At 56.6% G+C, this 16,663-nt stretch overlaps 1 protein-coding gene across 1 annotated transcript; it reads left to right on the top strand.

The window, feature by feature from the left end:
• The first annotated feature begins 3,904 nt into the window (after nucleotides 1-3,904).
• ARX (aristaless related homeobox) lies at nucleotides 3,905-15,901 on the top strand. The gene is made up of 5 exons (XM_055338591.1): nucleotides 3,905-4,199; nucleotides 5,918-6,809; nucleotides 9,379-9,424; nucleotides 12,277-12,605; nucleotides 14,682-15,901. Exons 1-5 carry the CDS (start codon nucleotides 4,004-4,006, stop codon nucleotides 14,920-14,922), a joined length of 1,704 nt encoding a protein of 567 aa, XP_055194566.1. The 5' UTR covers nucleotides 3,905-4,003; the 3' UTR covers nucleotides 14,923-15,901.
• Nucleotides 15,902-16,663: the final 762 nt, after the last annotated feature.

Raw genomic sequence — 16,663 nt, 5'->3', positions numbered from 1 at the left:
CTCCTCCTAACACTGCAATAACGCGCTCCAGTGTTAAATTAGCAGGTTGCGGAAGACCATAAATGAATGAAAGTTTGTTAAAAAAAAAAAAGAAAATAAATAAATAAAACAGCAAAATTACTTGGCAAAGGGGATATCACATCACAGAGAATCCTTGAGTGTAATCAGGACTTATTGTCTTCCCTTCCAATGGCTTCCAAATTGGTAGCCAGACCCCAGTGAAGTTTATTTCTATTGTTTAAATACATGTTTTGAAGAGGTTGAGCATAATTTAAGGAGACCTGAGTGTCCGGTGAGGCTGGAAGCCCATCACTGCCTTATTTATCTATGTGTATACTGCACAGCAAATTAAAACATCTCAAATGCAAAGTGTGCAAGGTTAACTCTCCTCCAAACATTTTCACCCCTGGAAAATGACATTTACTGCCACCCCCTTATCCTGAATTTCTTGCAAATATAATTTTGAAACTGCAGTGTAGAATTAGTTCTCAGCACGGAAAGGAAAGGGGGTTTCTTCCATCCGCCTCTTCTAGGTAATTATTATTTCCAGTCCTGGGAACAAGCCTCGTCTTTCACTATAAACAACAGTTTTAAACACTTCTGACCCTCACTTCCAGGCATAACTGTCATTTTTTATCTCAGTGATTGATTTGTAAAGGCAGATGAACCTGCAAACTATTGTTTTCTAGACAGCCCAGGAAAAATAAAGCAGCAACAACAACAGTTACAGACCCCAAAGACTAGAGGAGTCAGGAGTTGTGAATAACCAAGTACAAATGTGAAAAATATTACCACTAAAATGAAATTCCTCTGATTCGTGGGTATAAGAAAGTGAGATGAAAACACGGTGAAGTGTCATTTTGCTGAGAGCAAATATGAAATTGGCTAACCTAAAAGTTTTTATACATACCCTATAGCCCAATTCTTACAAGTCTGGCTACTCAACAAATCAATTAAATTCTTCCTAGACATTAGAAGTATCTTTTTTGTTTGTTTATTTTCTAAAATAACAAATAGGAAGGGCACCTGGCTGGCTCGGTCCGCAGGGAACGCGACTCCTGATCATCCGGTAGTGAGTTCAAGCCCCATGTTGGGTGTAAAGCTTACCTTAAAAAAATAAAATTAACAGATAGGATAACACATATATCCTAAACCCATTTTCTGGTTACACACCATGGAGACGCCAGCAGGTTCTGTCTCCCGGTGGGTGTGCTGGAAAAGTTCTCTGTTGTTTTTTTAATTTAATCTTTCGGGAATAGGAAGAGTCAATTGTAGATTTTGAAGTTGGTATTGAATTGTGACAAAGATCATCTCAGGGCTGTCGGGGCCTTTCTCTCCAAAGTGAATGGACGTGCCTTCCCAGGAGCGTCCTCACTGGGGGAAGACTGGTTAGAAATACCAAAAATAAACAAAATAACAAAGCTTGTGTTTTCACACAGGTTTCCCAAAGAAACACATTATATTCCATTAATAGAATTAGATTTAATTCCAGGGGTCATTAAGTCAGAATCAGAAATTCTGTGTTAACCTCCTCTTTTACAGTGGATGATTAAAATTAGAATACACCCCAGCAGAAAGTCCGACTTCTCTTTTAAAAAAAGGAGAACAGCTGCAGAAGGGGGAGGAGGGAGACGGAAGCAAAGAAATCTTCCACCGAAAGAGTTGAAACCCTGTTAGGCTCTCAGAAATGATTTGTGCGTTTGTGTCGCTTTTTGTTTAACACGATCTATTTGGGACTCAGTTTTCAGCCCACTCCCTGCGTGTGCGGAGCCGACTCTGAAGTCACGGAGCCACCCAGCAGCCGGGTCTTGCGGATTTCCGACGCAGGGCCCTCCGGGGAGGGAAAAGTGCCTCCGTTTCTCCCAGCGACCAGCCGCGGGGACACCCGAGAGGGTCCGAGGCGAGGCTGGAGCCTTGGAGGAGACGGACGCGTCCTTACAGCTGCGTGGAGCCCCGCTTGCCGGGAGTGGGCTCTCGGGGCTGGGGAGGAAATCAGCGCGCAGAGTGGCAGCTGAACGCCGAATGGGACAGTGTAAAAACTGGAACTGTTGGTGGGGATGGAAAAGGGAAGAATGCAAGAAAGGCAGGAGAAGATCCCAGGTGCCTTGGATCAGCAGGCAGGGCTTAAGAGGAAATCAAATGTCAGGGGTGGCTCAGGGACTCCTCCGTCCCCCAGCCCCGTCATCTGAGTGTAGGAAAAACTGGTGAGACTCAAACTAAAAAAACAGAAAGAGGGACACAGAGAGACATCTTTTTTCCTCTTGCCTGTAATAGTAGTAGTAATAGCAGCATGAGTATTAGCATTATTAATGTACCTATTCCCAACCCTTCATTCCCCCTCAAGTTGTGTCTCGAATTCTCCTGCCAAGCCAGCCCGATCGTTTGGCCACCCACCCACCAGCGTCCAAGAGTTATGCAGATGTTTATGGCTGGAAAAAAAAATCCCAGTTATGCATCCTTGTATTTTTAAATACTGACTGTAAGTGATTCAAGTATAATCCTTTGTAAAACGCTTTTCTCTTTGACACATTGAAGGGGTTGAGACCGGAAAACCCGGCGTGGATTCCCCCTCCCCGACCCCTCTCCCACCCACCACCGTCGCCCCCACCTTGCCATTGTCGGGGCCCCTGGCCGGCCCTGGAGCCCTGCACCCAGGCCAGGGGGACGTCCGTGCTAAGCCCCTCGCCCAGGTTTGGCCCAATGTCAGTCCCAGCTGGTCTCGATTCCTCAGCGCTGGACGCGCAGGAAGTAAGAACCGCGTTCAACCACAGGCTCATTCTCGTCCCTTTGCTGTGGGAGCCAGGCCCGAAGAAGTCAGAATCGTAGGCGCTCACGCACGGTAGAAGCCGAACCTGGGTCCTTCCCACCCTGGAGCCCTCGGGGCCCCCACAGGTCCGCTCCCTGCACCGAGACCTGCGAGGGTCCAGCCTCGGGGTGACCGCCTAATGGAGGCGAACTTGCGGGAAGAAGAGGGAAGCGAGCCTGGGAAGAAGGGGAGCCTCCCAGACTCCGCAGTTGACGCTCGCCTGTCCCGTCCTGCCCGGTAGGTGCTCTAGTGAAGGCCGCGCGCCTCTGGCACAGCTTTGTCCCTAAGGGGACTTTTTCCAGAGTTAAAGACTGAGATGAGAGAGGTTGGGGGACGCCGCCAACCCGAGAACAATCTCTCGGCTCAGGGTGGAGGCGAACAGCTCAGGGCGTTGGGCCACAGGAGGAAAGCGAACGCCCAGACAGCAACTGTTGGCTCGCGGCCGTCACCCTGACCCCGGGAGGCCGTCGGGCCTAGAGCGGACGGCGACCTGGCGCCCTGAGATCAAGGGCTGTCCCAGGAGCGCAACCCTGGCTTTGCAAAGTACCAAGTCGGTCTGAACGCGAGCCTCAAGGCCTCGCCTCCAGGAAGCAAGGTCCTCCGGTTGGTGGAAGGGGCGCACGTCGTCGCCCAAGTGGCACCCACAGGCCTGAGATCAGAAGAAGCTAGAGCTACGGGCCAGCCCTGATGGGCTAAAGGGGAGTCTACAGGAAGAAGATGGAGAACTTAGAGAATTGTTAGTTAAAAACATAAAAAAGAGAGGGAAAAAAACGGTTCGGGGCGAGTGCCCGCCGTCTCCTAAAGCTCTGCCACCGCCCCCCCACCCCTCGCCGGCCTTTCCGCACTCCAGTCCAGGCTTTGCGCGGAGCCCGCAGCCCGGCGCAGCCCGGCCTCTGGCGAGAGCCAATCACAGGGCGCCTCTCAGCACGTGGAGGAGAGAGACTCCAGAGCTCCGCGCCCGCCGCTCACTACACTTGTTACAGCTTGTCCTGAGCGCGGAGAGGGCGAGCTCGGGCCGCGTGCAGGGCGGGAGCCGGCAGCCAGCAACCGAGGGAGGCAGAGAGGCACAGAGATCGCAGTAATATCCATTATAACCAGCCATCTAACCCCACTCCCCAACACACCCCCATCCATCCCACCCTCCAGGAGAGGCAGCCAGCGGCCCGGCTCTCTGCGTCCAGGGAAAAAGCCCCAGCCATGAGCAATCAGTACCAGGAGGAGGGCTGCTCCGAGAGGCCCGAGTGCAAAAGTAAATCTCCAACTTTGCTCTCCTCCTACTGCATCGACAGCATCCTGGGCCGAAGGAGCCCTTGCAAAATGCGGCTGCTGGGAGCCGCGCAGAGCTTGCCCGCCCCACTGGCCAGCCGCGCCGACCAGGAAAAGGCCGTGCAAGGTAAGGCTGCGCCCGGCAGGCACCTGCAAAGAGCGCTGGGCACCGGTTTGGATGTTGGATGTTCAGGGGCCAGGGGCCTGGGGTTATCAAGCTGGAGATGGAGGAAAGAGAGAGAACAACTCCGAGGCCTGGTGCCTCAAAGAGCGGCACACGTCTCGCCAGGGTCTGTCTCTCCCTTCCCCTCAGCTTCCTGAAGCACAGGCCGTGCTTCGCTTGGGGGCGGGGGGAGGGGGGCTTAGATTCTCGGTATTGGTCTTTAGGTCGTTTAAATGCTCCGTGTGGTGGCCTCAGGGGGTGCTCTGAAGAGGGGCGACAGGTCAGAAACAGCAGGTGCCGGGTGGACCTTGTAACAACTTGAAGACAAGAACCCCTAAAGCTGTGAATAGGGGTCTCCAGGCAGAGTGAGCCTCGGTCTTTCCTCTTTGGAAGATTTCTTTAAACGCGGTGTTCCCCCACCCCCCCTCCGCCCTTTCTTTCTTTTTTTAATTGTAGATTACTTGTGACCTTTTAAACCCAAGCTTTGCAGAAAACATCTCCCAGGGATTACCCAAATGCTCCTTATTGTATTTGAAATGTATTTAATGTTCGGCTTCTGGGTGCTATTTTTTTTCTCTGCTGTGTTATTTTTAAAACTAGAGTTGAAATATTTCTAAGGTTTTGGGGGCTTTTTCCCCCTAAAATTAAAAATTCCAAAACAACCCGTCATTTTGCCCCGAACCTGTTACACTCAAGTTTCGCCTTGAGCTGCCCGCAGAAGTATCACAGGGAAAAAGAATGGTTGGTTTCTTTTAAAATCCAAAAACCAGCGGTCCAGCCGCAGGGCCACTTGGAGGACAGGAGCAGATGGCGAGAAGGGGCCGTTTAAAATAAAACTGACTTTTTCCTTTTCTTTTTTTAGCCTGCAGTGGCACCTGTGCCAGGCGCTTCCTCGAAGGGAAAGAGCGACCTGTGCCTGTTGTACCCCCTTATAACCCCCTCCCAGGCCTTCCGGGCCCATTTTCTGCAGGACGATTTTTCTTTGCCTTTCTGTGCAGGGAGCCCCCGGCCCCCTCCCGCTGCGGGCTGTCGGGCTGGCCCGCGCTCAGGGCCACCGGGCCACCTTCTCAGCCCCCTCAGGGGTCGCCCACGGGCAGTGCCCCTGTCGCCAGCCTGGGCCTGCGTGGCAGAGCAGCAGCCAGAGGTCGTGCGCCAAGTTTTCAGGGTGGTGGTGGTGTTTTTTTTTTTTTTTTTTAGTTGTTGAATGTTTTCAGATTCTCCCCTGCCCTGAAATGGGGAAGGGAAAAAAGTGTGAGAGAGAAGAGAGAGAGAGCAAAGGGAAAGAAAAAGAAAGGAAGAAAGGAGGAGGGGAGCGAGTGGGCAAAGCTCACGAAAAGGAAAAGGAAGGAAGGGGGAGAGGAGAAAGATGAGGAAAGGAAGGGAGAGACGCGTAGAGAAGGAAGGTAAAAATGAAAGGAAGGGAGGGAGAGGGGAAGGAGAGACGAGAGGGACGGAGGGAGGACACAAGAAAAAAGGAGAAGGAAAAAGAAAGGGAAAGACGTGAAGAAAAAGAAAAAGCCAGAAAAGTGGGGAAGGAGGGGAAGGGGGTCCGAGTCCGGGAGCGCGCGGGAGGAGGGGGCCGGGGCCTGGGGCCGAGAGCGCGGCGCAGGGGCGGCCTCGGGCGGCGGCCCGGCGGGAACGCCCGGCTGGCCGGCGCGCTGACCGCTCTCCCTTGCCCGCAGGCTCCCCCAAGGGCAGCAGCGCCCCGTTCGAGGCTGAGCTGCACCTGCCGCCCAAGCTGCGGCGCCTGTACGGCCCGGGCGGGGGCCGCCTCCTGCAGGGCGCTGCTGCGGCGGCGGCGGCCGCGGCCGCGGCGGCGGCGGCAGCGGCCACGGCCACGGCGGGTCCGCGCGGGGAGGCCCCGCCGCCGCCGCCGCCAACCGCGCGGCCCGGGGAGCGGCCGGACGGCGCGGGGGCCGCTGTGGCCGCCGCGGCGGCGGCCGCCGCGGCCTGGGACACGCTCAAGATCAGCCAGGCACCGCAGGTGAGCATCAGCCGCAGCAAGTCGTACCGCGAGAACGGGGCGCCCTTCGTGCCGCCACCGCCCGCGCTGGACGAGCTGGGTGGCCCGGGGGGCGCCGCGCACCCGGACGAGCGCCTCGGCGCGGCCAGCGGCCCCGGCGGCGCCCCGGCGGCGGGTGGCGGTACGGGCGCCGAGGACGACGAGGAGGAGCTGCTGGAGGATGAAGAGGACGAAGACGAAGAAGAGGAGCTGTTAGAGGACGACGAGGAGGAGCTGCTGGAGGACGACGCCCGCGCGCTGCTCAAGGAGCCCCGGCGCTGCGCCGTGGCCGCCACTGGCGCGGTGGCCGCCGCCGCCGCCGCCGCCGCCGCTGCCGCCGCCGTGGCCACAGAGGGCGGGGAGCTATCGCCCAAGGAGGAGCTGCTGCTGCACCCGGAGGACGCCGAGGGCAAGGACGGCGAGGACAGCGTGTGCCTGTCTGCGGGCAGCGACTCGGAGGAGGGGCTGCTGAAGCGCAAGCAGCGGCGCTACCGCACCACGTTCACCAGCTACCAGCTGGAGGAACTGGAGCGGGCCTTCCAGAAGACGCACTACCCAGACGTCTTCACCAGGTACGAGAGCGGGGCGGCCGTGGCGGCGGCCGGCGGAGAGCGCGAGCGGGCCCGGAGGGGAAGGCGGGCGGGCCGGGGCTCCGGGTTGGGGCCGGGACTTGGCTCCCGGACTCCACTCAGGTGTGCCCTCCCGTCGCACCCACCCCTGCTCACTAAAACTACCCGCCCCCAGCCCCACCCCTCCTCCGGGTTTTAAGTTTGGACTGGGATCTCTTGCCTTCCCCAAGTCTCTCCAGTTTATTTATTTATTTTTCAAATGACAAGTTTTAGTTAGGAATGGCCTCTCCAGAGAGGGGCCGAGAGCGCCAGCTTGCAGGCGCGCGCACCCAGAGCACGCACGCCGGCCCCCAGGCGCTGCGGTGGCCGCCGGGTCCCCGGGAGGCGCGGGGAGCGCCGCTGGCCCTCGCGGCCGAGGCCGAGCCGCGGGCTATTTTTGGCCGCTGTGTGGTGCGCGCCCGCCACCCCCGCCCGCTGCCCAGGAGCCCGGTGGGTATCGGTTACGCTGTCGCCGTTCAGGGAAGCTGGAGCCCGCGCCCGCGGGAAAGGCCTTTCAAAAGATTCAAGTTCTGTCGTTTGAGGACTTCTGAAATAACGGAGGGGAGTCGGAACTGGGCAGGGTTTGGTGCCTGCACGTCTGCGGGGCAGCAGCCGGAATCTTCGCCTCTCCCCACTGTCCTGCCCCCCGCCCCAAGCCCGGCGTTCCGTTAATGTGCGCGGGCTTGCAGCGCCGGGCCGTGATTGCCGGCAGCCTGGCCGACAGTGGACCGCGCAGCTGGGGGATGTTTCTCTTTGGACTGCCGTCCAGCCGGGGTTTCCGCCTGGTCACGCTCCAGTTCCCTCTTGCCTGAGTGTTTTGGGGAAAGAGGTGAGATGACCGGACCCTTGGATGACTCGTTCATCCAACATGGGGCGCTGGCCGGCCTGGGGGCCTGGGGGCCTTCCCCTCCCACCCCCAGGCCACCGTCTGGGCTCCCGCGAGGAGCCAGGCTCAGGGCAAACTTCCTTCAGTGGGTAGGAAGGAAGGGAAGGGGGTCTGCCTGGCGCAGAGCTCCTGGGGCGCGGGCAGCTCCTTCGCTCAAGACGTGTGCAGCTTTTCAATATGCATTTTAGACGTGGAAAGCTGCCCGCCCCTTTGAACCGGAGGAGAAATCGCTGCTCAGACCTCAGGAGGCCCGAGCCAACTCTAAAGTGGTGTTGATCTGGCAAGTAATTGCCAAACTCTCTCCTAATCAGTAATGGAAAAGTGTGGATCTGATGCTGGCAGACGCTAAACTTGATCGTCCCTCGAGCTAAAGTTGGTCCTCCTCTGGATCATCCCGTCCCTTCATCTTTAAAAAAGAGCATAAATTTCCAAATCAGTGTGTGCTATCAAATAGCTAACTGGCCGATCTGCCTTTTGCATTTGTGACACATGTGTATTTCAACAGGAGAAAATGAGGAGGTGTCAGTTGGCATCCAGGTCTGCCCTCCTTTGGCTTCTCGGGGGAGAACCACAGTATGTGGAGGGGGGCAGCTCCTCTTCGGGCTTATTTAGAGCCCCTTGGCTCAGGCGGGAAGCCAGCCTAAAGTACCGGTTCAGATTTGCTGGTGCTCCCTGCAGCAGGGGGCAACGGAAAGCACTTAGGGAACCGTTTTTTCTCCTGGTCCTGAAGTTTCCGGTGTGGATGAGGGGGCCTGCCAACAGTGCAGCCCTGGGTCCCAGGCTGGAGCAGCCCCCAATCTTTCATATTAGCGGGGGTAGAGCCGATTATTCTCTGGAGCTCAGATTTTTGGTAAACAGGTCGTAAGCCATTTTACAGCATCTTAATGGTTTCCTATTTGCCTTAATTGTCGCAGTAATAACTGCAATGACGGGGTAGGGTTTCATTCAATTGACTCCCCCTGAGATGGGCAGGGTTTGTAGTGGGCACTGGAGTCAGGAGGTGCGCAGAATTTTGTTTAATCAAAAAATTACCCCACTGAACTCTTAACAAGCTTAACGTATCTCCAGAGGGTAATGGGGAGTATGACCTAAGGGGAAGAGGGAGGGAGGCGGGGAGGGGGGTGGGGGGTGGTAGGGACATGGAAGGAAAGGCGAAGAGCTGGAGATGGAGAGAGAAAAGCGGGAGGGGGGAGGAGGAGGGAGACTGGAAAAAATTTTAAAGGCAGAAAGACACCGAGGGCCGGAAAACAAATTTTGCATGAGTACCTGTCCCAGGTACCATTAGGACAGAACAGGCTGTGAGCATTGTGTGCGTGTTTCTTGTCTAACTCTGGCTTCAGGGAGAATGAGGGCGAATCCGAGGGCCCAGTTAGGCTTATAGACTCAAGAAGCCACCCTTGTCACTTTTGAATATAGGATGCTACAGTGTAATATCCCATCTCCAGCAACGTGTCGTAGGTTTTTGTTTTCAACTAAATAGTAGGCACTTTGGTGGGGAAGGGATCATGAGATGCCCATATGTTTGGGGGTGAGGGCAGGCAGCCAGGGAAGACCCTGACAGAGGAGGCCTGCTAGCAAGGGGAAAGTGGCTTGAGAAGGGCTTGTTGGAGCCTGATGTGACCTCCTGTCTGTGTCGCTTTCTTCTAGGGAGGAATTGGCCATGAGGCTGGATTTGACTGAGGCCCGAGTCCAGGTGAGCTGCCCACAGAGAGGGAGGAGGGAGAGGGAGAGGGAGGGGTAGGGGGAAGGGTTGGAGAGAGAGGGGGCCAATGGATTGGGGTGGGATGAGGCCCCCTTTATAAAACGAAGAGAAACAGAATCAGAAAAACAGACTCAAACCCTTATGCACAAAAAAGATGAAAATGTGAAGACCTGGGAGGTTGGAAGGGGAAGATCTCTGGGTTTGGGAGCCCTGAGGAAGGGGTCCGGGACCAGAAGAGGGGTCTCAGAGTCCCTGCGCTGCTGTCAGGAGCTACCCCCCACCGCACCCCCCCTCCCCTGTTCCACAGCCCCTGGAGGAAACAATCGGAGGACTGACTTCTCCTGATTGAAATAATGGGATGGAGCATGGATTTGGTTGTTAGACAAATCCGCTCAGCTCCAAGCAGGTATTTGGCTGCGATTAAGTCTCCAATCGGGCTTCATAAAAGCCCACTTAGTGCTAGAACAAACAGGGCCATTTGAAGGCAAAATGCTGTTTGATTTCCCCTCCGCCCGCACAAGGAGCTGGCTAATGCTATTTGATTTCCCATTTTTTATAGCAATGAGCGCACATTGATCTAATAGGGAGCGAGTGCAATGCTATTAAAGGTGTCTGCAGCCCCATACCAGAGTGCATTTCCCAACCCGGGCCTCATAACCAAAGAGACGATCAACACTGGGCAGCCCCGATGGCCAACAGAAAACAGATGTCCCTGGGTTAGGAGCTGAGTGAATCACTTTACAGTCAAAATCAAGCGCTGATAAAGCACAATAAATTCCATATGGCTCATTTAATACACAACAGCTTCTTGCATTAGAGGGCTAATGATGAGGCCTGTCCCCTCCTTTCTGTTGACACATTTCTCCATTGTCAAACAGAGATGTGACAGCAACTCCGTATTTTCAGCTCAGGGGAACGAGTCGTGGGAAAGTTAAATAACTTTTAAAAAGAAAGAGAGCGCCCCCTCCCCTTCTCCTCTCTCCCTATTCACCGGAGAAGATGTAATTAAGTGAATATGAATTATTAGAGTCCTTTCGTTTACCTTTGGGGGGCCTCAGAGGTATTAATTCAATAATGAGGAATTGCAGGGGGACATCTTGATGATTGCAGTGGAGCCAGGAGAGACGATCTGTCTGGAAAAGGTTTCCACGTTCTTTGAGGGCATTCTGCATCCACTGCCTCCTCCCCTCCTTTACTCCTTTCACTGGCATCGAGGAGTGGCGGATATTCTCGTCTAGACAGATTTGGATACACAAAAGCTGCCCACCCAGCCTCGTCCCATCGAGTCTTACCTTTTCAAGCCTCTGAATTTCCACACTAGAGTGTTTCTCCCATTCACAGACAGATTACTTGAGGGCTGTGGAATCTTACGGATGGGCCCCTTTTCAGCGGAATTTTAAATAATCGACCGGTGTGGATTCTGGATTTCTCTTGCCCTAGGTGGCTGTCTAGAAGTCAAGCCAAGCTTAGATACCAGTGCTAGTAAGACAACCTACAGTGTGTATATATCAAAGGCATGGATGTCTTGAAATTAAACACACACACACACACACACACACACACAAATTCCTCGGGGATCACTTACATTATATTTTAATATAACTCTGTATAGCCCTGGAGTTCATTCTTAATTTTTAGACTTGTGTGCAGGCATCAACCCAAGCCTAAAAATATTAATGCCTTCAGGGGAGAAGGAGCATATCTTATTAGCTGTGGGTGTGATGAGCAGGTCACATAAAAATAATTTCATGCTCCTGGGAGTTATTTTTAGACCATGGTAGCTGCCACATTTCAGGTAAAGGTCTCTACTAAAACTGCTTTCTATTAACAATTAGGAAGATACCTTGTGCTGGAAACCTCCCGCAAGCCTAGAACTGCCTTATTTAAATAACCTATTTAAACCAAGTCCCGCAAAGAAATAAACGACCTGTTAGCTCACGTCGACAGGTAGCTTGCACCCTGATTTCTGTTTGTCCAGGGATTGCTGCATACCCGGGCCTGGCAGTCGGCGCCTTCCTGGGTGGAACCAGGCCCTGCAGTGAGCCCCTGCAGATAGCAGGCCGCCAGGCCCCAGGTTTCCTTTCCCAGAGGACTTCCCCGCTACAACGTAGACTTGTTTGCTGGGGCATTTCTTCCCTCCCTCCTAGTTTTCCCCAAGCTCCCGAATCCAGCTTAGTGCTCTTGGGTGTTCAAGAACTATTTCTGGAAAGAATAAGTGAACCACCTCCCCGAGACCCCCTTTTCAACACAGCAGGGACTTTGCAGGCTCCCGGGTAAACTTGAGACAGGCGAAAACAGCTGATGCGCAGCAGAGGGCTGACGTGTGGCCATCTCAGGGTGGCTGCCCCCCCCCCCCCCCCCCCGCCAAGAGTCACTGCCCAAGGCGAGCTTGCACATGCTGTATTTTATTCATTCCACATCAACAGCCTTATGAGTAAAGTTTTATTATCACCATTTTACAGATTAGAAAACTGAGGTTGAGAGAGGTTTAAGCGACGTGCCTAAAGATGCATAGTGAGCAGGTGGCAGCGGAGACGGTTAAACCTCAGTTTCCCCAACTCTAAACACCGGGGACCGCTTTCTTCCAACTTGGCAAGGAACTAGGCTATTCCAAATGTGCGCTGGAAAGGCCCTGCTCGCCCCCTGTCTCCTGCCGGCTCTAAGTTTGGGCTCCTTTTCGCCCCCATCTGGCTCCGGGGCGGGGGGCGGCTCTGAGTCAGCCGAGGCCCCGGGGGGCGAGTGGGCGCCGGCCTCCGCCGAGGGGAGGGCGCGGGGGGGGGGGAGGCCCGAGCGCCCGCCGCCCCCGGAACCCCGCCGCCGACCCGGCTCTTTCCGCCTCGCAGGTCTGGTTCCAGAACCGTCGGGCGAAGTGGCGCAAGCGGGAGAAGGCGGGCGCGCAGACCCACCCCCCGGGGCTGCCCTTCCCGGGGCCGCTGTCGGCCACGCATCCGTTGAGCCCCTACCTGGACGCCAGCCCCTTCCCTCCGCACCACCCGGCGCTCGACTCGGCCTGGACGGCCGCCGCCGCCGCCGCCGCCGCCGCCTTCCCGAGCCTCCCTCCGCCTCCGGGCTCGGCCAGCCTGCCGCCCAGCGGGGCGCCGCTGGGCCTGAGCACTTTCCTCGGAGCCGCCGTGTTCCGACACCCGGCCTTCATCAGCCCGGCGTTCGGCAGGTAACGCGCGGCCTCGGGGAGTCTGTCTGTCTGTCTCTCGTACGCACACAGGCTGGGGGCAGGGAGGAGGCCGGAGGCAGGAGACCGGCAGCGGCTACGCACGTCTTCGCTCTTTGGCCAACCCTCAGATTTAGCCAAAGAAAATACTCTCTAATTTTTTTTTGCCTCAGACTGTGTGGATCTCGAAGGGAATGAGTTGGGGCCGAGGAGCAGAGGGGAGGGCGGTGGCAGTGCCAACACCCGTGACGACTGGGAGTGCTCAGGGAAAGCTGTAAAAGTACCATCGAAGGCACCAGCCGCCGCCGGGGCCATAGGTGGTCTGTGTGTAAACGCGTGCAGGTGTAGCCTGCAGAGCTGGGATGACTGTCAGCCTTTTTTTTTTTTTTTTTTTTTTTTTTTTTTGCAAAAATCCTTCCCCATGCTCCAAAGCCTGGCAGAGGAACACAGCTCTGGTTTCCACACGAGCCCGGGAGCCACGGGCCCTCTGGGTGCAAAGAATTCTTTCTTCTTCCCCAGACTCTAACTTCCCTGTCACTCAAGTGACCCGCTGCCAACCGTACCCCCATATGTGCAACCCCCCGACCCTCAGCGCGGCACAAGACAACGAAATAAAAGAAACAGTTCATCGTATATTATAATTCCCTTTCTTTAAGTGAACATCGAATGATGAAATAAAAAGTCTGTATTATCACCCAGACAAAGAAACAAAGGAGGGATGTATTAAGTTGGAAAGTGCAGTGAAAATAAAACTGAATGCAGCTTCAATGATCTCTCTTTGGGAGAACAAAGAAATAATAGATTCATCCAACTGCGCAGCCACTTACCAAAAATCATCTTTAGAGAAAAGTTTCAAAAAAAGACGCTAAGTAAAAGTAGTTTCATGTAACAAACCAATAAAATAAACAGCGAGAGGGCATTGAAGTGTAGTTAGTGACTCAGTTTACCTATGGAACCAGGGCATCTTACACCCTCTCCAGGCCACACTGTATTGTTTTTTCTGGGAGAACAACTTTAAGTCGTGTGTCCCCCGAAACCCACCCCCGCCCCCCGCCAGCCCCCTTTTCCTTCCGACAAGTGACTTGTAAAAGCTGGCGAAGCCCGGCTGGAGTGCCCGACTGGGAGATTTGGGGAGGCTGCAAGAGCAGTGCGGTGGGGGGCCTGAGGGCGTGGGGGGTGGCTGGGGGCGAGCCTCCCGCTCCCCCCCTCGAAGCCAGGTGGGCTCATTTCTAATCCTGGAAACTCCGAGTTGGCCCTGTGGGAGTTTGGAGCCAGAGCCCTGGGGGGGGGAAGGAGGGGGGGGCTTGGGGGGTTTGGAGGGGCTCTGGCCTCAGCCGCAGGTCCGCAGTGCGGTGCGAAGGCGGTGGAGGCGCCGTGAGAAGCAATCCCGGCGCCGCCCGGAGTTGGTGGCACGGACCGGGGTCCCAGGCTTGGGGGGCTAGGCTTGGGTGTCGCCGTGCACCGCGCGCGAGGTCGCGGGGTTCGGGGGCTCTCTGGGGCAAGGGGCGGCGGGACGGCGATGGGAGGGAGTGTCGCCGCGCCCCACGCGGGCCGGCCCGTGGAGCGGAAGTCAGCAGGCGGCGCCCCCGCCCCCACCTCGCGGCCCCGGGCTGGCGCGGGAGGGCGGCCCTGTGGGCGGAGGCGCCCCGGGAGAGCGCGAAGTCAGCAGCGTGGGTCTCGGTGGGGCTTGATCCCAGCCCCCCCCCCCGTGTCCTCTTCTCCTTTTTCGCTCTGCCTCCCCCTCCTGGCCCTTGGAGCTCCGGCCCGAGAATTCACCCCCTTCTTAGGCGAAGCCACACGATCCAGGCGCCCGCGCCTTTGGCTTTGGGGCCCCAGGACCCGCCTGCGCCCCGGCTCCGGGCCCTCGGGGTGCCTGGCCCCTTGGCCTTGCCCGCGTGGCCCCCCGCTCCAGGAAAGGCCCCCGGGCGCCGCAGCCCCCCGCGCACGCCCCCGCCGCCCCCGCGGCCTTGCCTCCCGCCGCGCCTCGCGCACGCTCGCGGCCCTCGGCTCGGCTGCCGAGAGGCGGCGGCCACCGCTCCGCTCCCGAGGCCGTGACCGCGCTGTTTGCTCTCCCCGCAGGCTCTTTTCCACCATGGCCCCCCTGACCAGCGCGTCGACCGCGGCCGCGCTCCTGAGACAGCCCACGCCGGCCGTGGAGGGCGCGGTGGCGTCGGGCGCGCTGGCCGACCCGGCCACCGCGGCCGCAGACAGACGCGCGTCTAGCATAGCGGCGCTGAGGCTCAAGGCCAAGGAGCACGCCGCGCAGCTCACGCAGCTCAACATCCTGCCGGGCACCAGCACGGGCAAGGAGGTGTGCTAAAGGCTGCCCTCCTCCCTCGCGCCCCGGGCGCACCCCGAAAGGTCACCTCACTCAGCACCACTCAAGACCAAATGGAAACAGAGGACCAGCACACTCCCGAGACGGCACTGAGAGAGCGCGGCCGCCTTCGCAGCTGCCTGGACGCGGGCAAGGCAGCCCCGGCGCTACCGGACGTGGCACCTCCTCGGCCGGCTGTCCCCCGCCCCGCCCCGCCCCGCCCCGCCACTGCCAACCTCGCGCCCTCTCCAGCGTCCACTCGCTCCCGTTCTTACTTTGCTGAAAGCATCGGGGAGGTTTTCTCTCCAAGACGCCTGGTATTGAAGTTAAAAGAGTAAAAAAAAAAAAAAAAAGAAAAACAAACAAACAAAAAAAACAAACCCAACCTCTCTCCCTCCCGGCACCCCACTTAGCTTTTTATTTTGTTTCTTCCTTTAAACAGCATTTTGGCGCTCTAAGTTGATCTCCCCTGCGTGGGCCCCGGTGTGAAGCCAGGGCCAGGGAAGCGAATGAGAATCTGTAAGATAGCTAACAGTGCACTTAACAGAAAGGGGCGTCTTGTTCTTGTTCTCTTCTTTATCATACACCAACCAAGGTTTTTATATCAAACCAAAGGGAAATACTCTGCTAGAATATGGACTGTTGAAGTCACCAAACTGTGATTATTGATTCTGTACATACCATTGTTATTAAAAAAAAAAAGAACAGAGCTTTGTATATTTGAAATGTTATAACGCAATTGCACTCAGCGTGGTATGGTAAAAGTTTGTCCTCCTGTAGATTCTTACTGTGTTGTAGATACGGTAGGGTTCCTAGACAAATATTTATGTACTCAAGCCCTTTATTTAACTTATTAACTGTAGAGGCTTCCGAAACCTTCAAGATAAAGGCAATGGTACAGTACTTTTGTGTAATGTGTAATTGTTATCACTTTTCCTTGCTATCTAGTGGAGAAGTGTCACGCTCAAAATAAAAAAAAAATTATATGTTTAACAAAAGGAAGTGTGAATGCTCTATGCGGGCGCTGAGGGGTCAGCAGAGGGGCCCCCCAGAGGCCAGGGGTGGGCCCCGGCGCCCGGCACCTCCTCGGCTTCTCCTGGCCCAGGCCCCCGGGCTGGACGCGCTCCTTGGGGGGATTCGGGTTTCCCCGCTTAGGTTAAGGACGCGGCCGCGGGGCTTCCCGCCACACCTCAGCCGCGGGGCGGGCCCCGGGGGCCTGCGGGGGGGTGCACCGGCGGCGGGGTTCGTGCTGGAGACAGAAGTTTGAAGCTAGCGGGGGTCTGGGGGTCTGGGCTCGGAGGGTGAGGGAAACTGTTCGTGGCAAGTGCCGAGTCCGAGATGCCGGCGTTGGCGAGAGCCAGAGCCCGCGCCGGCTGCGAGGGGCGGGCTCCCCGGTGTGCCCGCGGGGAGGGGGTGCGCGCGCGTGTGCGTGTGCGAGGGAGAGGAAGGGGGAGAGGGAGAGAGAAGAGGCAGACACCGTGATGGAAAGGCGGTGAGGGGTATCCAAGTGGCAGATCTTAACTCGACAAATGTCATTACATCACTTATCCAGGCATTGGCAAATGTATACATTTGAAAAAATCTAAACAACTTCGGTTTCTTGAGGAGACCCGAGCGGATTCGCGACGTGTAACCCCGTCGGCGCACCCCCCCCCCGCGCCGGGAACCGTAGCTTCTCCCTCCCCGCGGCCCCCGGGCGCCCCTCCCGGTGACCGCGGGGTGCGCCCGCCCGCGGGGGCCGGGT

Source organism: Nyctereutes procyonoides, unplaced genomic scaffold (assembly GCF_905146905.1).
Source record: "Nyctereutes procyonoides isolate TBG_1078 unplaced genomic scaffold, NYPRO_anot_genome, whole genome shotgun sequence".
Classification (NCBI taxonomy): domain Eukaryota; kingdom Metazoa; phylum Chordata; class Mammalia; order Carnivora; family Canidae; genus Nyctereutes; species Nyctereutes procyonoides.
This window is presented reverse-complemented; position numbering and strand designations above follow the sequence as displayed.

Coding starts and splice junctions, on each gene's coding strand:
- ARX (XM_055338591.1), top strand. CDS start 4,004: ATGAGCAATCAGTACCAGGAGGAGGGCTGCTCCGAGAGGCCCGAGTGC. Junction 4,200..5,917: donor CCAGGAAAAGGCCGTGCAAG/GTAAGGCTGCGC, acceptor CCTTGCCCGCAG/GCTCCCCCAAGGGCAGCAGC. Junction 6,810..9,378: donor TACCCAGACGTCTTCACCAG/GTACGAGAGCGG, acceptor GCTTTCTTCTAG/GGAGGAATTGGCCATGAGGC.